At 42.0% G+C, this 23,074-nt stretch overlaps 1 protein-coding gene across 1 annotated transcript; it reads right to left on the bottom strand.

Annotated features, from left to right (window-relative positions):
* Positions 1-853: 853 nt before the first annotated feature.
* On the bottom strand, positions 854-15,544 carry LOXL1 (lysyl oxidase like 1). The gene is made up of 7 exons (XM_075273698.1): positions 14,094-15,544; positions 13,449-13,557; positions 5,847-5,984; positions 3,114-3,270; positions 2,220-2,315; positions 2,008-2,123; positions 854-1,044 (listed from the first exon to the last, which is right to left on the bottom strand). Exons 1-7 carry the CDS (start codon positions 15,040-15,042, stop codon positions 1,038-1,040), a joined length of 1,572 nt encoding a protein of 523 aa, XP_075129799.1. The 5' UTR covers positions 15,043-15,544; the 3' UTR covers positions 854-1,037.
* Between the last annotated feature and the right edge of the window lie 7,530 nt (positions 15,545-23,074).

Genomic DNA, 23,074 nt, shown 5'->3' on the forward strand with positions numbered 1-23,074 from the left:
TTGTGACCATGAAGGAGCTAGTGTGACTAGGCTGAAGCTTCTCCCCGCACACAGTGACTACTAATGATAACTTACATATGATTCTTTATGCTTTCAAACATTTAGAACTAGCAATCTTAAGTTATTCTTATTACATAGGGGCAGCCATGGAAAGGGAACTACGTCATTCTGAACATGATGGGCTGACTATGGTGAATAAAAACACCTGATAAGTTTTGTTTCCTTTCAATGATGAGTTTTCACAATAACTGTAAAAGTTTTTTCCATGAAAGCCAAACCTTTCAATAGATAATTTACATTAAGGTAAATTCCACAAATTGGAATTGTAACCAGAGCTGGAACAGATAGCTTTGTTCTCTGTGTAGCGACATATGGAGCAGGTGTGCTGAATTCAGTTATATATGAGCTGTGGTAACTCAGCACAGCCACTACATGGCGTACAGAACTATTTGCATCCAGCCCTGATTGTGGGGGTCCCTGGTGTTAGACCCCCACCATTCTTATAGTAATGATCTATTCTATAGACAGAGCATCAATATCTTTGGCCTCTTTAAATGCTAATTTATGTCTAGCATAGAACAGGCGCAGGTGCACAGATCCCTGGTGCATGACATCACCAGGAGAGCGCAGGAGGCCACGAGAGGGTCCAATAAAGGTAAGGGTCGTGAGTATATAATGTTTCTTATTTTTTCAACTCTCTTGGGCCTCTGTCTTTTATACCTGAAGGATAGAAACCTGAACATTAGTGTGAACCTAGTGTTTGAATGCCAAAAACATTAGTATGGCTACCTCTGTCTACTTGACATCGAGGTGACATTGAGAAGTAAATGAATCCACACAATTGAACTGGATGAATTATGTAGAGGGCAGTAATAGAATTTATTTAATGGGTATAAAAAGTGAGGGGTATTCACACATGTATAAAATTGCTAGTGTGCTTATCAAGACAGGGAAAGGCGGGAAGGTTGCTGACTTTGTCAGAATGGCATAGGAATTACTGAAGTCCCCATGCGTAATCATTGTCTTGAGAATCTTGCTCAGAACCTTTGAAAAAGGAAAAAAAAAAAAGAAAATGAACATACAAAGGAAAGAAACAAGAGAAACACATTTAGACACACATAATACTAGAAACATTCAGAAACCTAAGGGTCCATTCACACAGAGTTTTTTGACGAGGATTTTGGCGCTGAAAATCCATGTGGAAAAAAGTCTCCCATTGACTTCAATGGGTTCCTTTTTCCGCTATGAACCCATTAAAGTCAATGGGAGGCTTTTTTCCATGTGGATTTTCAGCACCAAAATCCTCGCCAAAAAACTCAGTGTGAATGGACCCTTATAGTTGAATAACAGACACATTTCAGTCATACACTCAGCTCGGTTTAATGTTGCGTGTGTCCAGAACAGGGTTAAGGAGAGAAAGCTGCTGGCAGACACTTCTCTGATCCTCATCTCCCCTGATAAATGCTGTTGGATGGGAGTCAGGAGACCCCCCCCCATACACATTAGATATTCGATTAGTCCCATAAGGGTGCATTCACACGGAGTAACGTGCCACGTGATGTGGCACGTATACGGGGTGTGAGACTTTGCGCGCCGTAAAAGATCCCATTGATTTCAATGGGAACCTGGATCGTATACGGCGCAAAGTCTCACACGCCGTATACGTGCCACATCACGCGGCACGTTACTCCATGTGAATGCACCCTAAAAATTGGCATGTTTGGCAGGACTACGCTGGTGGCTAGATTTCAGGATTTCCATCTCGTGTTCAATTCAGTGGAAGGTTTTGGTGGACTCCATCTGAAGATTCAGCAGGACACTTCTTTTTTTTCTGCTAGATGATATTTTCAGCTAGCAGAAAATGAAGCGTCTGCCTCCTATTTAAATGCGAGAAACTGAATTTTGGCGGCAGATGAGTCATCTGGTTTATGAAATACTTACAATAGGTATGAAAACATAGAGTAGATAATAACAATAAGTACAAAGAACATTTCTTGGGCTTCTTACTGTGTGATTCGGCAGTTAGTGGCTGACACATATCTTCCAGTATAGTGGATATTACACCGGACCACATTATTGGTGAAATCAGACTCCAAAACAAGGTACTTGGGATTGACTACCACCTAGTAAAACAAGTAATATTGAATAACATATGTATATGAGGGCAGGATGACAGACACCATAACAACCTACCACAGTATAATTGTCAGTTTACTTACCTTGAGTATATAGTTTCCTGGCTTTACTTCTGTTATATCAATCCACTGACAGTCTATATCTGCATTGTACGTGTCATAACAGCCAGGACTTAGACCCTTAAACATTGATTAACATTTTATTAAAAACAATGAAATAATTGACATATTATATATAAGAAACAGCAATACAGAGCCAAGAAGATTGATGTGTAGGTTTGGGGGAAAAATTTTATACAATCTGTAATTTATCCATTAAAACCTCTGCTCTTTTCTATGTCAAGGAGGTGGCGATATCAGTGACTGACAGCCTCTCCTTTAGGACATACAGAGATAGCTGTCAATCACTGATAGGACCGCCTCCTTGACTTCTCTACAGACAAAGAGCACCAATTTCAATAGATAAATGACAGGTTATACTGAATCTTTTCCGACAAACCGTTTTTCATTGCGCTTTTGCAGATTTTTCTGCCTTTACTATACCTATAAGGAAAAGGTCAGTGTGTTCCCAGGTATTAATGACACGTTGCCATTTTAAAAACACAAGCATTTTTGAAAACACAACTTTTCTGCAGCAGATTTTCTTCTGCAATGTTAGCCAGAATCCCATTCACTTTGTAGGTACAACATTTTCAAAATATGGGGCTTCAGCTTTGAGGTAGGATCATGCACTAAATATACCGTGAGAGAGTGACTGGTATTCTATAGAAGACTTACCTATATATAAGCGAAACACTAAGCAGCCAGCCAGCCATGTATGCAGTTGCCTGAATTGCCATATTTTGAACATGACTCCTCAATATAACATAGTGGTTTCTCTACGAGCTGCTGGGAGTTGTGCTTACGCCTGCCCTTGTATCAGTCATTTTCTGCAATAGTTACTAAAATAACCCGGAAACACTGGACATAGTCTCTCACCTGAGTGTGGGAGGTGCATGCATATCTCTTGAGGTTTCCAAAGTCACATGTGGTATCTTCCAAACAGAAGCTGGCCTTATGTCCCTCTGCCACTTTCCGTCCTGTTGTGGCGTCCAACAGATCATAATGACTGAATTCATCCATACTATGATAGTGTCTGGAATGGACAACTCAAAAGTCAATTGTCTCCTGTTCCATTCATTTAATTCATGTTATATTGATAAAATATATTGGTAAATTGATGATTTTATACATTTAAAATGTCCATTCATATATTATCTACCCCACAAGATAACCTTCTATTACTGATTTATACCTATTTTCATAACCCACCCACATTTATAGCCACATTAGGTGGGATTCTTTATCAATGTGTGTTGCCTGCATCGTGCAAACAGCTCTGTTGTTGTCTAGCACTAGGATACAATACATCCCAGGGCAACATCCCTGTACTTGAGTAGTTTACTCCTACACTGCAAACCATATACTGATACGTTGATCAGTTTACTATGAAATTAGCTTTAGTATGTACATGTATATCTGAGGTAGGGGAATTAGACTGTGATTCTCTACAGAGCTGCAAAATATGTTGGCGTTCAGTAAGCAATATAAATAAATACAGCTTAATATAATAAGTCAGCTCTCCTAATTGTAAATGCTTGGATTCCTCATGAAAAAGTATTCTTAATCTTTTCTATTATTCCTCCTGGACTGTTGGACATATGGGAATAAATTGACAATCAGGCATTGCAATAATTCAGCAGTCAGACAAACTTCATTGACTCCCAGATGTCAGTTTAATCATATATTTCTATGAAGAGTAACAGAAGAACTGTACAAAGCAAAATTTAAAAAAAGATTCTCCAATACTATAATTGTAATCCATCATAGGATCAGCACAACAGACACAACTGGAAGACTTTCTATTTGTGTCCAACCTTTCTAGACTGAAAAAATAATGCAAACTGCAGCATCAATGAGCCCCACGGGACGTACACGCCGCGATTTGCCCGCAGCGGAAACACTGTGGGAAAAATTGCAGCGTTGTACAGTGCAGGCAGAGTGTGTGGGATTCATGCGAATCCCATCCCCACTTTGCAGAAGAAATCGCAGCGCGGACTCGCTGCAATTTGCAAAACCGTTGCGGCTTTGCAAATCGCAGCATGTCAATTATATGTGTGGAAACGCCGGCGGCTTTCCCATAGATATAATGTTAAGAAAAAGTCTGCAAAGGAAAACTCTGTGAACTTTCTCTTAAAAGCGCTGCAGAAAGAACCACAATGCGATCACGCAGTGGTTCTTTCCTCAGCACTTTAGCGCTGCGATTACAGCCCGTGGGGCCTTAGCCTAAGGGGCCTTCTGTTATTTTATCATTGCTCTCTGGCAGTTTTAGGCTGATGCCCCACATGGCAGAAACGCAGCTTTTTTGAGACAAAGTCAGTAGTAGATTGAGCAGAAGGTAGAAGTATAAAAACTTCATATATATTTCCCATTGCTTTTGTATCCATTCTTGACTTTGGTTCAAAAAACGCAGCAAAATCTACAACAAAAGAAGCTGCGTTTCTACAATATGGGTCTTCAGCTTAAAGGTCTGTTGTTATCTCTGACGGATTATTATAAGAGACAATGTACAGAAATCTGATCACTGATCATAATGCGCATGATATGATATATGATGTTCATACACATGTGTATATATAATTGTATTGCTGGCACATAATGATTGATGACTATTCATATGCACTTATATACTTTGAATATATGATATATGTATCTGTTTTCACTAATGAAAATATGTCAATAATTGGCTACATTTTTATATAACAGCTTATATTGCTTATTCACATTGTTTAAAGTGCTTGAGAAAGTCTCAGAAAGAGCTGAAATGTTTCCCTAGAAATAGAGAAGTTTTTCACTTTGTTTGCTGCGTTCAGCTGTGTTCTGAATTTTTTTCTCTAATCACCACCATTCCAGAGCTATCAGGCTGACAACATGCTAAACTGTCATGTGTATGCTCCCAAGCTATCAACTCCAACACAGGACCACCCACCTGACAGTAGTAGGCACCTTATTAGCATATGTTTCTGAAACTAAGCACCGATTGCTCAATAATAGAGGGACTAGACAAAAAATTCCAATGGCACCAGTATCAGTGGAGCAGCATCGATTCAAGGAAATACAGAGATGGAGTTGGTGAAGGTGATCATCTCTAAGACAGCATTGTTACAAATATTGCTTATTAGATCTTTCCCAATGTGTATTTTCTCATTAAATATGGTGAAATATTACCGTCATTCCACTGAATCCGTAATGACCAAAAAAGATTAGAACAAGACCACTGGAATGAATTTGCATAGCTTGGGAAAAAATCACTTTAGTCTAATATATGCAAAAGTCGTTGTTATTGACTTTGGCAGTGAACGCTAGCTTTAGTGTGCATAAAGAGGTGCTTTAAAAGTATAAGTGGTGAATAATTTAGGCTTTGTTCAGATTTACAATAAAAAATGTGTTCATAGGAGTACAAGAACGAAAATGCCAAATCCATCATATTACAAACATCAAAAGTGCTTGATGGACTCCTTTGACCATAATGGGGCCTATTGGGTTTCCATCATGGTGTTCGTCATTTATACCATACAAGATCATTGAACAGGATGTACTGCTTTGGTTGGCATATATTAAATAACCCGTTATGGCAGACCCGTTAAAAGCCAGTAACCTTTTTGTACTCACTGATGACAGCTGTGCCACTCCCATGCCTGGCGAGGCCGTGTAGGCAAGAAATCTGCAGTTCCCTGGTTCTTTACTCTTTGTGGGAAGCGAAGCAGAACTCTAACATCATAATCTGAAGCATCTGCTGCATATGCAGAGCTGAAAAGAGAGTAGAAAACAGGAGCAGTGAAAATCAATCATAACTATAACCTGGATAACCTTGTTACATGAAAAGAGTTCTGTACTTTTTACATGAGTTAATCTAAATAAGTACAACTTGCTTCAAGTTCCCTGCACTTAAAACTTTTTTGAGCAAGAAAGTTTTTGTGCAACAATTTACAACTTTTTACCTTTTTCTCAACATTTTTTATTAAATGCTGCCCTCCTAACTGGAATAGATTTCACTTTCTGGAACATGGAGGGTCAAAAATGTGCCTAAGGCAAAGGTCCCACGTTGCGGAAATGCAACTTTTTTAGTTGCAGATTTTGCATTTTTTTGAGCCAAAGCCAAGAATGGCTACAAATGGAAAGGAAAATATATAGGAAGCTCTTATACTTCTACCTTTTGCTCAATCCATTACTGGCTTTGGCTCAGAAAACCACAACAAAATCTGCAGCAAAAAAAGCTGTTTCTGCAACGTGGGATCTTAGCCTATCTCATGAGGAAGCATATGCCTCTTAATAAATTATGTGCTGAATACGGTTGAGCGATCGTGTTCGGAAAAGATCGGATTCCGATCGGTGATCGAGAAAATTTCACGATCGCGATCGGATTTCCAAACACGATCTATTTAGGTGGGATCGAGATTGAGGATTATTTCCCCACTATTTCCCCTTAGCCTTCACACTGAGTATATAGTGTATACTCAGTGTGAATGCTCCACTGCGGTTCCATAGGAATGAATGGAAGCAGCCGGCACACAGCCTTAACCTTCTGCGCGCCGGCTGCCTCCATTCATTCTAAAGGGAGACTAAACTACCATGTCTCGTAGCTACTTACCTCCAGAGATGGTTGCTCCGCTGCTCCGGTGTTCTTCTTGCTGCCACTCCACCCTGCAGTCTTCTTTGCCTCACTGCCACGCCTCCCAGGTTAGTGTTTAAAGAGCTAGGAAGGCGGGGCTTGTGGCTTAGGAGAGTGTGGGCGGGTACAGGGTGGGGAGATGTGACGTCTCCCCTCCCAGTACCCGCCCACACTCTCCTAACCCACCCACACTCTCCTAACCTGGGAGGCAGGGAGCAGCAAGGCAAAGAAGACTGCAGCATGGAGTGGCAGCGAGAAGAACCCCGGAGCAGCAGAGCAGCCATCTCTGGAGGTAAGTGGACTCCAGGGGGGACTAAGTAGCCAGAAGATTAAAAAAAAATCCTCTGGCTACTTAGCAATTCACTACACAGCCTGGATTCTAACAATTAAAGCGTGCAATTGTTAGATTCCATGCTGTATAGTGAATAGGATTGCTTTTAAAATCCGATCTCCGATTAATAAAAAAATCCCATTGACTTGCATTGGGATCGGAATTGGGATCGAGGTCGGGTTCGAATGAAAAATGATCCGAAATCGGATTTTAAAATCGATCCTGAAAAGTCAAGATCGGCTCAACCCTAGTGCTGAACATACTAGCACAAGATACATCAATCCTTGTTACATTCCCTTTAATATGTCTAAACTATGACTTGAAGGGAGTTCAATGTATGCAGTAGATCCAACACAGACTGTCTGTTCTGACCCCTGACATGAATTTATGAACAAATACAAACCTCAATGCAGCTGTGGTAACTTATAAAGCTTCCTAACATTCTGCACTCATTTACAAGAGCAGAATCCTTACAAAGTACAGAAAAGCATGGACACTTGTTGAAATGGATCATTTGGAATTGTTTTTAGATTTATATACAGTCATGTTTTACATAAATAGGTAAAGACTTTTACATTAAGCATAAAGGGTTATTGATTTGCTTATCACTTTTATGTGGTTGGTATTACAGGGTAAACAAAAAATCTATCCATAACTGAGTTGAATATTGTCAGCAACCCAGTTCTTATGAGTTGCCTCAGCCATATAGTTTGAAATGACACATAATAATTCCCATAGGCATTTTATAATTTCTCCAGGCAGTTTATAGTACAATTCCTTTACCTAAAAAGGAAATAGACAAATGAGCAAGTACCCATGTAACTGCAGTCAAATACTAGACGTTAGAAAAACAACTACAACCGCCATGTCTAAATAAATCTGTTTAACATATTTTTCTGAAATTATGATATTTTTTTTTTTTGCTTTTCCACAACTACATAAAAAAATAACTGTAATTTTCACTTGAATTGCTAAGGCTAGTAACAGATTTGCCAATATTCTAGGGGTTGTTTCTAAAGCAGTCACCTCACAGTCACCAGTCATAGTTTATCTGCCCCCCTTCCTGCACAGAGCATATCTATAAAACTCCCCCATAGACCTCAGTGAACCAAGTGCAGTCTATTATTGCCTATAACCATTAACTAATTTAGAAGATGTATACTTAGTCTAGACAATCTAATAATATTCCAGATTATCAGCATCAGTCACTGTGATACTGCCTAGTCTAGGTTTGCACTGGGTATAACTTAGACCAGGGGTCCTCAAACTTTTTAAACAGTGGGCCGGAGGCAGAGCAGGTTGCACAGACATCGGGAGCGGTGCCCTCCAATAGGTAAAGTGAAGTGTGCTCCATGGCCTGGCCCGAGCTCCCCAGGGGCTTCATTATAAATGCACGCCTGCCGGCGTTGTCGGCGGGGCCAGACAGAAGTGCTTGGCGGGCCGCAGTTTGAGGACCCCTGACTTAGACAATGTCAGTGAATTTGCCCCACTTTCCTCACTGCTTGTCATAATCCAAGAATAGAATAAATGGATCAACTGCACAGTTCTATTTTACTAAATGTTTAAAACATACCTGCCAACATTTACTGGGAGTGTTTTGGAAGAAATGTGTGTTGGGGTGGCCAAAGCCCTGCAGTAAGACCATCTCTTTTTGTCATATCAAATCACTAATATGCCACCTCTTCTGCCCTTATTTCAGGAGAGTTGGCAAGTATGGTTTTAAGCAAGCCTGATCACTCTTGAGTAAAAAAAAATTGTCAAGTAGAAACGCAACAAACATGCCCTACTTTCCATCGAAGTCTACACAGCTGTATAAATACTAGATGGTCTGCTGGTCCTGCGAAAATCCATGGGTTCAGGGGCATATAGCTATTATTATTTCTCAGGATCAACATAAAGTAAGTAATATCAACGTGATATATGTATTGCAATATACTTACAAAGTTCTTTAATGTATTATGTAGATTACATCTATATCTAAACTGCAAATGGTGCACAAAGGTCATACCCTTTAAAATACCCTTCAGTTAACCTTGGATAAATCTGAGAAGACTGTATTAGCGAATGTACTGAAAAGTAAGGGTAGGTTCACACTACTGTTATTAATGTCTGCTGTGCTCATCTGTCATAGGATGAGAGCAATGGCCATTATTTATAGAATGCAGGCAGAGTCCCCTCCACCTGGTCTTGGTCATCTGGCCCTGATTCACAGCTGAAATTCTTTCTGTCACCCATACCATTTCTAAGCAGTAAAAGCACTTATACTATTTAGGCTGTATACTGTCAGGTGTGGAGTATCATGCAAGAGTAAGCAAGGGGGTGTGATTCAAAGCTCTGGCCCTATCTGCCTCTGATTGGTGCTCTGCATCACACCCACTTGCCTGCCCCTGCCTGACACACGCACCTGACATTTGAGAGTCTAGGTAGCATTGCTCAGGAATGGAGGGTCTAGAGAAACACAATTCCAACTGTGCTTGAGTGAGTGGAGCAGCACCTATTAAATTATGCAAAGAGATGGAGTTTGGGGAGGTGGTGAAAGTTCCACTTTATCTGACATTTTTCATTGTCAGTTAAAAAAATCTGACATGTGTATGTATCCATGACTTCCTACTGTAATGTTTTTCGCCATCAAGTGCATGTGGCCTTGAAGTACATGGTAAGCATTGTAAATGAAACTTACACAATGAAGTTATCTTATGACTGGTTGCTTTAAGTAACTTTTTCACAACTGTCTTAATTGAATCTGATATGAAGATCACTTAGGAAGAATCCAATAGTCATTTGTGTTTGAGGAATCACACAAAGACAAGTGAATTGGACTATCTTTTGTTGTTGTCCACTGATACAATGGCACCAAAAAAATCCCCTCAATCGTCCATGTAATCACGTCCACTAGTTGTCAAGGTCACAAGCTATATGCACCACTTGTGACAGAAAATTAGATTTGGATTAGATTAAATTAGATATGGGCTACAGACCCTTGTAATCCCCCTCCCCCCCCCCCCCCCCGTACTTCCACTTATTAGTAACTCTGTTTTCCCTCCTGGACTTTCTCATATGGTGGAGAAATGACTGATTTAGGCATCTTAATCATTTCCTTCTTGACATGCAAGTGGTCACCAAAAAGTATTACACTCGTGCTCATACTCCTCCACTACCCAAGGTATTCATAACTTACCAGATATTTCACTTTTTGCGAGCACTACTCCTGTTGTTGAGGCTACTAATTTTGAGAGACTAACACCGGGCTTCCAATATACTCCTTATAAATTACTTCAATATCTTTTGATGTGCGCTAGAATTCATGTAGCATCGAAATGAAAGACTTCGACCCTTCTGTTATCCGTGGTCATCAGACAAGTTCACACTGTTCTGGTGTTTGAGAAGACTAACATTACTATAACTAATGCTCAAATACATTTTGATAAGGTGTGGGCCCTATGGATTAACAGGACACATGTAACAAACCATCAAAATAACAGTCCTGTGAATAGTCTCCATTTACAGTCATTGAATTTAATACTGCTGTGTGATGTCCGTTTAAAAAATGGCCATTATTCACTGTTGAGACAATGTAGCTTAAAGGGATTCTACCACTAAAACGCTGTTTTTTTCTGCTTTAGACATCGGACACTAGTAGAGCCGACTGTGCATGCCAGCCGGCGGCCATATTTTCGAGGGCGCAAGGCAAGACTGCGCAGGCATCAGAGCTGATGAAGAAGGAAGACGACAGAGGAGGGGAAGATACAGGTGAAGAAGAAGGCATCGCTCGAGAGAGGGTCTCGGGCAGCAGTGGGGACGTCCACATCACCGTTTGAGCGCTGGGGCCGCCCTCATTGCTGTGGAGAACTCATTAGCATAACAGTAAAAACCGGTATTTCTAAGGAACAGCGCGGCAGAGACCACGTCTAAAGTAAGAGACGAATAGCCTTTCTAAAGGCTATTCCAACGTCTAAAGCAGAAAAAACAGCGTTTTAGTGGTAGAATCCCTTTAAGGCTAAGGCCGTACGTAGCTGGCCACAGAAAAAAAAGTACTTTGGAAAAACCAGTGGCGGCAGCGGGTTATTCCCATATCACTTTGCACAAAAATTCCAAAGAGGTTTCTACATCTACATTTGGATTTGGAAAAAAAAACCTTTGATAGTCTTAAAGGGGTTGTCAAGCCAAAGCTTACAATTCTATAAAATGATAAAAGAGCCCATAGCATTGTTATGTTCGGCACCAAAAAAGAAGACTGAAAAGGACAGAAAGCAGGTCACACGTAGTCCAAAGTGTGATCCTTGCACCCATTAAACTGATTTATCTAACCTTGTGCCTTGTGGCCTTGTGGGTGGCCTTGTGGCCTTGTGGGTGGCTGCCTGATACAGTGCTCCAAGCTGGGAGCAACCGTTATCTTTCCCTTTTCACTCTTTTTCTCTGTATCTTCAAGAATCCTGTAACCAAGCAAACTAGAACTATGAATTAGCAACTATAAATCGAATGGAAGATCCTGTGGAGTATTTTGTTCCTTTTGTTTCTATTGTTAAGCATGGACAATGACTCAAGACCTGGAGACCTGCACATGTGCCTGTTACCATCCCCCCAGGAGCTAAGGACAGCATGGACACCATGTGGCATGGAGGAGAAACCTACATGGAAGTGTGGACTTCTTCTTTTCAAGGAGATGATTTTTGGAGTCTATTGCTGATGTGTGAAGATGCCTACAGCTGACTGGTATTTCTTTCTTTTACTGTGGACACATGGGACTCTGTTACAGCCTGGAAACCTACCATCACCCACCTACCCATGTGTTTATGGAAACTTGGCAAGAGAGCAGCACCCTGTCTACCTGGATGGCTTCAGACCTCTCTGGGCAGTAGAACACAGTGGTAAGAAGAAAGGAAGAGGAGGGCTTGTGATTAAGGATATTTGGGGCATTTTTTTGTGGTTAATGGACAATAGTGCTGATGCAAGATACTGAACTATCAGCTGTGAGCATGAGATCTCACCACCTACCAAAGGAACTGCCACATGTTATCATGATAGCTGCATATGTCCCCCACCTCTGCAAAAAAAGGGGTTTTTTTTGCCTGTTATATCTACATGCTGTGACCCCCCTCCTCATGTCCTCCAACCATGGTCGGGCTGTATTATTAACATCACTTCACACAGAGAACTAAATGATCCTACAGTGTATCTGTGTTTCTTTCTTTTTAGTTGCTATGATTCCTAGGATTTCTCTATCTGCCATGAGCTTGTATGTGTTTTTCTCTCTTGTTATATACTACTGTACCATCTATGAAACTGTATCACTGAAATTTCCCCATTGTGGGACTATTAAAGGATTATCTTATCTTATCTTATATGTTTGAATAGTGATTTGTACACTTCAAACCTATCCCACCAATGGGAAATGCTAATGGAGGACTCATGCTATGTGAACACAACCTAAGCTGAGTATTACTTTCTATAGTTATTGTTTTGCATTGTAATCTTCTTGCAAAACACATTTAGGAAGGGTTCACACCAGCGCCCGATCTTCGTTTTCAGGTTTCCGTCTTCTGCAGACAGAAGACGGAAACCTGGCAGACAGTGTGCAGCTGTGAGCGCCGGTGAGCGTTTTGTGCTCTCTGCGGCGAAATCATTTTTTTTAACTGGACACAAAGTCCTGCATGTCCGACTTTGTTTCTGGTTTAAAAAAAAAAAAAAACGGTTTCGCCGCGGAGAGCACAAAATGCTCACCGGCGCTCACGGCCGGACACTTTCCAAACTCACTCATTTTAATAGGAAAAATGCCTGCTGGTTTCCGTCTCCTGTCCAGTTTCGGGCAGGAAATGGAAACCTGCATAACGGAGGCCGTGGCGCAGATGTGAATCAGCCCTTAGCTGGACAACCCTGATAATTGACGTTAGCCAAAGAGTCCTTGCAAGTAGAAATTAAGAACTCCCTACTAAGCAGCTGTCTAGGCGACCACAATGCATCTGCATGTCCAATCACTTGTGCACTACACATGGGTACATATGTGTGTGTAAAAACTTTACATGTGTTGCTGAAAAGGAAGGGGACAACTAATAAGATTTTAGCTGCCATTTTACCAAATCAGGCTAGAAAATGAAAAATCTAATTGGTTGTTCTGGGTAGGACTCACATTTTCTCAGAACAATGTTAATGTAGCAGGAATTCTTGCCAGTTTCCTGAATTTTTCTAGTGAACGCTCATCTAATATCCTGCAACTACCGAATGTGCATATGAAAGATATTTGTGTTCTTGAACAAATTTCTGTTTTACAAACCTAGAGAGGCATTGCTCCTCTGCTGCGCAACGGAGGGAATACAGATGAGATCGCTGGACATAGGTTGCAGCCTGGACATAGTTTGGATCTGGAACTAAATCAGGAAGTCCTAAAACAGAAAACAGGATTACTAATATCATTATCTAAGGAAACTAAGCACTCAGTTAGGCAATCTCTTTTTACTAGATGCTCCCCACAAGAAATAGAAGATTACATAGTATCCCATTGTTAGCTCCCCTATTGATCATCTATAATCCTCCAATAAATGTTCAATACCCCTACAGTGCTGTCACTGGGAAAATAAAGCATTACACGGTGCCTATAAATAGGTTGTCTTAGTAATGTTAACACATGCTGGATCCTGCAGAGAGAGATGCTCTTTGAAGCTTTCCGCAAGGAGGTGAGGGTCCTCAACCCCCCCCCCCCCCCCAGCCATAGTCAAATTAAATTAAACAGCCCTTGTAAATTGAGTTTAAGTAAGAATGCCTAACTGCTTGACAAAATTTTCTCTAGGCATTATAAAGAGATCCTGTTTAACAAAATAACTCATATACCACCCCACACACATACACACACCATCACAATCCTCCACATGGTGCAAGCTTTAAAGCTAACAATTTAACAAGACACTTAAGGTGAACTTACCTCTCCCACTCTGACCACTACGGAAAACACTCCCAACATTGGATCTTCCTTGTTGCGCAGTTTGTGAATCGCCTCCATTGCTTTGAGTATTAGCTGTCCGGCTTTGTGGTTGAATATAATCTGGCCTTTGTGCGCCATAGTAGCCCTCTCCCTGACTTACTGCACCATATGGCGGGAGTCTTGCATCACCACCTCCTCCTGGTATAACTGGTTGTACTGGATCACTTTCCACAGGGACATCACCGCCTCTGAAAAGACTATGGGCAAATCGTCTGTCAAGTCCATCTTGGGGTACTACCGGATTAGCTGGAGCTGGTTGCCTAGGAGGCAAAACTGGGGGCGCAAAATATGGTGGTTGAGCAAAAGGTGGAGAAGACTCCTCATAGAAATCTTCATAACCTCCCCCAAAAGGAGGTTGTGCAACATAGCCACCTCCACCTCTGGAATAGCCATAGCTGTCTTCATATGTCTGAGGGTAAAATTCAGGCTGAGGTACAAAAGGTGGCTGTGGTCTTTGGACAAAAGACTGTCCTACAGAATTCTGAGACGATGACTGACGTATTCTACTCCCCCCTCCTCTTCCAACACTAGCCCCTGCGGAAGGAATAAAGCGACCTGTGCTAGCTGTTTCACCTCCCCCTTGCCAATTATCTGGAACTTGTCCAAAACCAAATGGGTGACGAGTATTGCCCCTGACTGTCTGAGTTCCAGTGCGTGGTAAGGTGGGTGCTTGACGTCGGAGATCCACACCAGTTCGACCCCCATCTAGTACAACTCTAGTTCCTCCTGTGCCCTCTCCTGCAGCCTGGTATTCAGACCCTGAGTTCAGCAGTCGATAGCGTCTTCCACTTTCTTCCCACTGGATCATTTGTCCCCAGCCTGCTCCATCTTGACCCAAGCACAGGGACAGTCCTGACAGACATAAACACAGTTGAGCTATCAAAGCCATGTTGGTATCGTCTCTTCAGTGATAGACTGAGGAATGTGGTAGTGGGGTGCCAAGCTAGAGATGTGAAAGAGAACAGCTTGTTTCAATGTTCACATGAACACACGCATGTTGGTAACTGGCGTTTTCTGGCTGGAAAGGGGTTGAAGGGAAAAGAGAGCAAATCTGAGGTCTGGGGAGAGAAATCAGTAGAGAGGTAAAGTAGTAGAGACCAGTGACACCCAGCTGCAGGTTCCTGTCATGCAAACCAGTGACTGATCAGAAGAGCTCTACAGGTCAGAATAGGATGGTGCAGTCCCAGCCAGATGCCTCTCAAGCTGTCCAGCACAGGAGGGGTTAACAGTCACATTCTTTGTTCTCCAGGTTCCGTTATTCTGTTCATGTCTGTCAGTAACTTTCTGAACCTTGCTGTCTGGTCAGGTCCTTGTCCCCTTCTCCTCCTTATCTGTCTCCTCCGTCATTCCATCCTTTCTCTGTACCCATTTCTCCTAGAACTTCCTGTTTATCCCCCCTCTCCCTCACTTTTCCCTCTCTCCGCCCTCCTTTCCTTCCTCACTGCCCCTTCCCAAACTTTCCCTCTTCTGTGCTATGCACTGCAGTTCTCCCCCTATTATCTACACTTTCCTGCATAGTTATACAACATTGAGACTAGAATGGAATGGGAAAGGGAGGATCTGGAATATCGTCTATTCACTACTAAGTATGTCTATGTTATTCTTTAGGATACAAAACTTATATAAACCTTTAGGAAAAAATTTGTTGAAAGTTTAAACATCACAGCGGCATACATAGGAGACTTTAAAATGCAATGGACTGAAAAAAGCGAGTGTGCAGACCACCTCCTCTAACCCCCTCCATCCTCCCTGACTTGTAGTGAAGTGGCTGCAATGTACTAAGGTGAAAGACATGACTGTACAGGCAGGCTATCTCCTTTATTCAGCTTTCCTAGAACTGACTTTACAGCAAAGTGACTACAATGCACTAAGGTGAAAGACATGACTGTACAGGCAGGCTGTCTCCTTTATCCAACTTTACTTTAACTTATTTTACAGTGAGCCGGATACAATGTATAAGGCAAAGAGTGCAGGAAGTCTTCTTTACATCACTCTACTATAACTGACTTTATAATGAACTAGATACAATGTACTAGGCTAAAGGAGGCGAATATATAGGCTACCTCCTTAAACTTCTTCTTCCTGACTTTATAATGAACTAGATACAATGTACTAGGCTAAAGGAGGCGAGTATACGGGCTACCTCCTTAAACTTCTTCTCCCTGATTTTACAGTGATCTGTATACAATTTATTACGGTTACATGATGTGTGATGTGTTCAGGCAGTCTGTCTCCTATATCCAGTTTTACTGTAACTGACTTTACAGTACAATGTAATGTCCTGATGGAGGAGAATGTGCAGGCGACCTCCTCTAACCCACTCAATTCCCCTGACTTTCTAGTAAACTTGCATGGCGGTAGAAACTAGCACTTTCCACAAAATGGCCTTAGAAGTACGACTTTCTTAGGGTATCACCCAATATTAGCCTGTTTAACTGTTTTTGTATATTTACTTGTGCTTTGTGTGTCTTATTGTGCATTGTATGATGTGTATTGCAATATTCAACCCACTCCATTCTCCCCGACATTACAGTGAACTGTCTCCATTGTGGTGAGCTGAAGGAGAGAGTGGAGTGTACAACCCATTCCACTTTAGCTGACTTTACAGTGAACAGGTGCTTAAAGAAGCAAGTGTATAGGGAATCCCAATATATAACTATATGTAATGCCATAAATTATAAGTATTTTCATTTCTGTTATATAATGGTATATTGAGATTATTGACATGTTCTCAAACTCTATTAGAAATTGGCCTGTGGGCTGGAAACAGCATCAAAAACCCATCTCTTACAGGTCCACTACTGCAGACGCAGCAAGGACCTGGTCCCTCCTACTGGTCCTTGATTATATCTCCTGATGACGTTCAGTTTGTGCTCAGATCACCATTGCTGCCAATCATTTGCCTCACTGGTGACCTCAACAAAACAGTATGTGATAGACTGGCCTCGGGATCTGGAACAAGGGTCTTGATGCAGGCGTGAGAAGAAAGGGGCAGGCAGCTTTTTTTTGCAAAATTAATGTGACTGCTGGTAACAGAAGATGTTTTCTGCACCTACAGATGACAGTGGGCAAATGTGTATTACTATAGGAATGGATGATGTCATATTTTATTTTTATTTTTTACTTGAGGCCACAGCAGAGAAAAAGGTATATAAGAATATGCTCCACAGAGAGAATTTAGTGCTGAGCTCCAATAAGAAGAGTTAGCTGTCTATAAAAGTGAGATTGAGCAGTATATGTGAAGGCTGACTGACTGTGCAAAGATTTTTACAGTTGACTGTGAAGTTGTCTTAACCAAGTGAATCAAGTAGCAGTTCTCTGCCAGAATCTTTGAAGGATCTGACACAAGTGACACAGATGAGTTCCTTGATTTTTTTTCTGGACTAAGGAACAGTAGTTTTCACTTTAGGCTGGATTCACCCATTTCATGTGGACACTATTAAAACTGCAAATCCTGTCCTGATCGCAGATATCATGACCTGAATTTACAGTATCATTAGAACTATGTATGAACTATAACATCGCCCGTATAACATAGACATATTGTAGCTGCCAGCCTGTCTAATGTACAAATATTGGCCTGTTTAACTATTTTTGTATATTTATTTGTGCTTTGTGTGTCTTATTGTGCATTGTATGATGTTCTACTGCAATATTCACAAAAATTACAAATTATGGTATCTCTGAGCTAGATGTGATGTTAATGGTACCAATCACTATAAGCCTGTGAATGTGCTGACTGCCGACACTTCTGAGCTGGCTGTGAAAACTAAACGGCTATGTCTACTTACGAAAGTTCGGATAAAGAACAGGATGCAGAACTGCCCATTCCATACCACTTTTAGCATAACAAGTGATAAGAGTTACACAAAGGATCATGCTTTTCAAAAAATGGAAAATTTGGCAAAGGGGATTGTAGTTGAGGGATCCTACTTAAGGTTGTAATCAGGACATAGACTGTGTCATGGGCACTCCTGAACAGTCAATTTGCTTCAAGGTTTTTTGTATGGACAATTGAAATCAGTTTCCATGTGCATATCCAGGATATTTTTCAAACAAATATAGTAATGCTCTTGGTGCTAACAGGAGGCTCATCTATCGGACCAGAATGGAGACTGCTGTGGACCGATTTTCGACTCCGCCTCCTCCGGCAGAACCAGCGTTGATTGGCCGAATGCTGTACTCTGTATGGCATTCGGCCAATCAACGCTGGTCAATGCATTCCTATGCCGAGATGTAGCAGTTCTGGCCGTGCACTCAGCTCGACTACACTGGAGATGCAGCTGAGCTGAGCGCACAACCATCACTGCTACACCGGAGATGTGAACCCTACTGCACACTCAGCTCTGCTGTATCAGAGATGCACTTAACCCTGCTGCACACTCAGCACTGCTGCATCAGAGATGTAGGAGAGCTGAGTGTGCGCTGAACCCTGCTGCACACTCAGCTCTGCTGCATCAGAGATGTAGCAGAGCTGAGTGTGCGCTGAACCCTGCTGCACACTCAGCTGTGCTGCATCAGAGAGGCGCTGAACCCTGCTGCACACTCAGATTTGCTGCATCAGAGATGTAGCAGAGCTGAGTGTGCGCTGAACCCTGCTGCACACTCAGCTCTGCTGCATCAGAGATGCTCTGAACCCTGCTGCACACTCAGCTCTGCTGCACACTCAGCTCTACTGCATCAGAGATGACGAGATGAGCCTCCGGCAGAACCAGCGTTGATTGGCCGAATGATGTACTCGGCCAATTAACGCTGGTCAATGCATTCCTATGGGAAAAAGTCAGCTCCCGCATATCGCAAGCTGACAGGGATCCCGACCAGACAGAGCCCCAAAGAGCTGTTTGAGTAACGTTCCCACCTAAATAAAGGTAATTCCTAGCTAACCCTGCCTGTACATCTATCCCTGTCTCAGTCACATAGTTCACAGTCTCATATGAACCGGATATTAAATCCACTGTTCGTATAAATTGGAGGTCACCTCATTTAGACAGACAATTACTTTTTCAGATTTTTTTCGATGCCTCCGTTGTCGTACTTCCTGTCCCACCTCCCCTGCGCAGTTATTGGTGCAAAAAAAGCACCAGGGAATGCGGGAGGGGAATCGAATTTTTAGTGAGTTTGCCACCTGGTGTTCGACTCAAATCGAACATCTCGAACAGCCTGATATCCGATCGAACATGTACTCGATCGAACACTGTTTACTCATCTCTAATAATAACGCCAGCGTAACCCAAGTCTGTAACCCATGCTGACATTAAAGAGGGCCAAAAACATCAGGGAATCACAGCAGAGCAAAGGAGACCCTCCGATCACTATACTAGTAATAATAGTTTGTGGATGGTCCACTATGGGACATAATACTGTGTGGAGGGGATGCTATGGAACATTATACTGTCTGGAGGCAACTATTTGAGTATATATAAATGGGGCAATATACTGTGTGGGTGTCAGGAAAGGGCGCTATGTTGTATGGGGGAGACCCAAGTCAAAAATTTTCTATGGGACCAAGTCTTTTCTAGTTGTACACCTGAATAAGGACCTAGTTAGTAAAGTTGAATTAAGTGTGTAGACCACTAATTCACCAGTATAGTCCAAGTTTTTAACATCAGATGGGCAGTCCCTTAAATGGTCACAAACTTTTCAGACAACTTAGTCTAATTCAATAGAGCATGTGATTCTGGACAAAATGTAATGCACCTTTTTTAAAATTGATATTGTTTTCTGCCTGAAAACACCTCTAGAGTTTCTGCCACTAGGTGTCTCCCTTATAGCTAACTTGACGTGGAGGGGGAGTGTCTGTTCTCTCTTCGCCTAGTGAATGGTGAGGGGAGGGACTGATTTTCCTCACAGACTCCACAAATGTCTGGAAACAGCTTGCTCTGTGCACAGGACTGAGTATTCTGCACATCTCACAGTTTACAATGTAGGAAAAGTCTATTTATGTACTTGTAGCTATGTCTAACTGTATTATTGTTGATGGGGTGTAAGCAATAGACAGCAAGCAGCTTTCCTGGTGGTGTTCATAGATTTTTCTTTTTTTTGTGAGGGATCTGTTTATCATGCCTTTTTTCCACTCCAGTTTTCTTGGTTCTCATATATTATGTTCACTTGGGCTTTTCTCAGCTATTTGTTTGATATTTCTGGCAGAATTGTAAGTGAAACCAGTAGTAGTAGTAATGTATAGGGAGGGGAAAGACTGCTCCTTATTGTAACCTCCCCCAGACTGAAAGAGAAGTGTAATATGCGAAAAACTTATAGGACACCATGGATGAATGCTTAAAGAGGACCTTTCATGGTTTGGGGCACAGGCAGTTTTATATAGCACTGGAAAGCCGACAGTGCGCTGAATTCAGTGCACTGTCGACTTTCACGATCCGTGCCCCGGGTGAAGAGCTATCGGTGCCAGTACCGTAGCTCTTCACAGTCAGAAGGGCGTTCCTGACAATTTGTCAGGAACGTCCTTCTTCCCAGCAATGCCTATAGCGCTGTACTGTGTGAGCCCCCTCCCTCTGCTCACAGCACTTGTCCATAGAATTCAGCGCACTGACGGCTTTCCAGCGGTATATAAAACCGCCTGTGCCCCAAACCATGAAAGATCCTCTTTAAACAGCCATAGAACACACTACCCAGCAAAATCATGGCAGATATTTCAGCTTTTTATGAAAATGGGTACCATTTAAGGAAGGGTGTAGCTCACACAAATTTTAAAGGGAGTTTTCTATTACAGACCCTTATCCACAGAATAGGAGGCATCAGGATAAGCATCAAATTGCAATTAGGAGAATGGGAGCCTGAAAGTTCCCCTGAAGCCTCCCTGTGACTAAAGCATCAGTGTGGGGCTGCCAGAAATTGCAGTCCTGTGGATTATTTATTATATTGCTTACTTGTATAGCACAATCATATTTCGCAGCTCTTTACAGATATTGTCAACACTGTATTAAGTAAGGCTCACAATCTAAACTCCCAATGAGTATGTCTTTGGAGCGTGGGAGGAAACTAAAGTACCTGGAGAAAACCCACACAGACAAGGGGAAAACATACATAGCTATCTTTAATAACGTCTAAAAATTTTAGTAAGGCTATGGTCACATCTGCACAACAGAGACTCTGTTGCAGCGTCCGCCTGAAAATCTCAGTTTTAAAACTATGGACACCTGACGGACCCCATTATAGGCAATCAGACTCTGTGTATAATCGCTTTCTTGTGCTCTGCCAATCCGTTGTTCTGATCTTTGATCAACCAAGTCAACACTAGTATGTACTTACCGTAAACTGGCAGAAAGAAGCTGTGCAGCTATCAGACAGAACCACCTGTATAGTAAGTGCCAGACAGACAATAATGTATTTTGTTATGTTATTGTAATTTTCTTGCAATGTTTCAAAATAAACCTGAGAACAGAAACAAATACATAGAAGGGTTATCTATCCTCAGCCTCACCTGACAGAGATCGCTCTCTAGAGTTGTCCCAAGTGCATCACGTGACTCCTTAAATAAGACCTCCTTGTAGTAACAGCATTCTAGTATCTACCTTACCTAAAGCTGCATTATAAGTATAGACCTCTACTGTCCAGGCATGGGACTTCTTTTAAACCACTCCAATCTACCTTCTACTATGTAAGCAGCCTTGACATAGCTACAGCCTCTGGTCTTGGTGCCCCCTAACTCCTTCTACACCCTGCAAAAGGCTAATCAGATTTCACATAATTGGTTACCTAATTGCGTATCTAATTCTACGGCATGTGGTATTGTGTGCAGATGCGTGTATCTAATCCTATGGCATGTACAACTGTGTGCAGGTTCACGTATCTAATACTACGGCATGTGGTACTGTGTGAAGACATGCGTATCTAATCCTCCGACATTTTGAACTGTGTGCAGACGCGCATATCTAATACTACGGCATGTGGTATTGTGTGAAGTCAAGTGTATCTAATCCTCAGGCGTTTTGAACGGTGTGCAGATGTGCGTATCTGATCCTTTCCTGTGTGAAGAGGTGCGTATCTAATCCTCCCCTGTGTGGTACTTTGTGCAGAGACACGTATGTAATCCTTTAGCGTGTGGAACTGTGAGCAGACGCACATATCGAATCCTCCCCGTGTGGTATTGTGTGAAGAGGTGTATATCTAATCCTATGGCATGTGGAACTGTGTGTAGACGCGCGAATCTAATCCTACGGCATGTGGTACTGTGCGCAGACGCATATATCTAATCCTCTGGCGTGTAGAACTGTGTTCAGACACACGTATTTAATCCTCCCCTGTGTGGTATTGTGTGAAGAGGCACGTATCTAATCCTACAGCGTGTAGAACTGTGCGCAGACGCATGTATCTAATCCTCTGGCATCTGGAACTGTGTGCAGACGCGCCTATTTAATCCTCTGGTGTGTGGAAATGTGTGCAGATGCGCGTATCTAATCCTATGGCATGTGGTACTGTGTGCAGACATGCGTATCTAATCCTCTGGTGTGTGGAACTGTGTGCATATGGGCGTATCCAATCCTCTGGCATGACTAGTGAATGGTGAGGGGAGGGACTGATTTTCCTCACAGACTCCACAAATGTCTGGAAACAGCTTGCTCTGTGCACAGGACTGAGTATTCTGCACATCTCACAGTTTACAATGTAGGAAAAGTCTATTTATGTACTTGTAGCTATGTCTAACTGTATTATTGTTGATGGGGTGTAAGCAATAGACAGCAAGCAGCTTTCCTGGTGGTGTTCATAGATTTTTCTTTTTTTTGTGAGGGATCTGTTTATCATGCCTTTTTTCCACTCCAGTTTTCTTGGTTCTCATATATTATGTTCACTTGGGCTTTTCTCAGCTATTTGTTTGATATTTCTGGCAGAATTGTAAGTGAAACCAGTAGTAGTAGTAATGTATAGGGAGGGGAAAGACTGCTCCTTATTGTAACCTCCCCCAG

This window comes from Leptodactylus fuscus, chromosome 5 (genome assembly GCF_031893055.1).
Source record: "Leptodactylus fuscus isolate aLepFus1 chromosome 5, aLepFus1.hap2, whole genome shotgun sequence".
NCBI lineage: Eukaryota > Metazoa > Chordata > Amphibia > Anura > Leptodactylidae > Leptodactylus > Leptodactylus fuscus.

Excerpts from the sequence above, each read along its gene's own strand:
- LOXL1 (XM_075273698.1), bottom strand. The coding sequence starts at position 15,042 with ATGGCTTTGATAGCTCAACTGTGTTTATGTCTGTCAGGACTGTCCCTG. Across the intron at positions 5,985-13,448 it reads GAGGAGCAATGCCTCTCTAG|CTCTGCATATGCAGCAGATG; the intron begins GTTTGTAAAACA and ends CTCTCTTTTCAG. Across the intron at positions 2,316-3,113 it reads CATGCACCTCCCACACTCAG|GGTCTAAGTCCTGGCTGTTA; the intron begins GTGAGAGACTAT and ends TCAATGTTTAAG.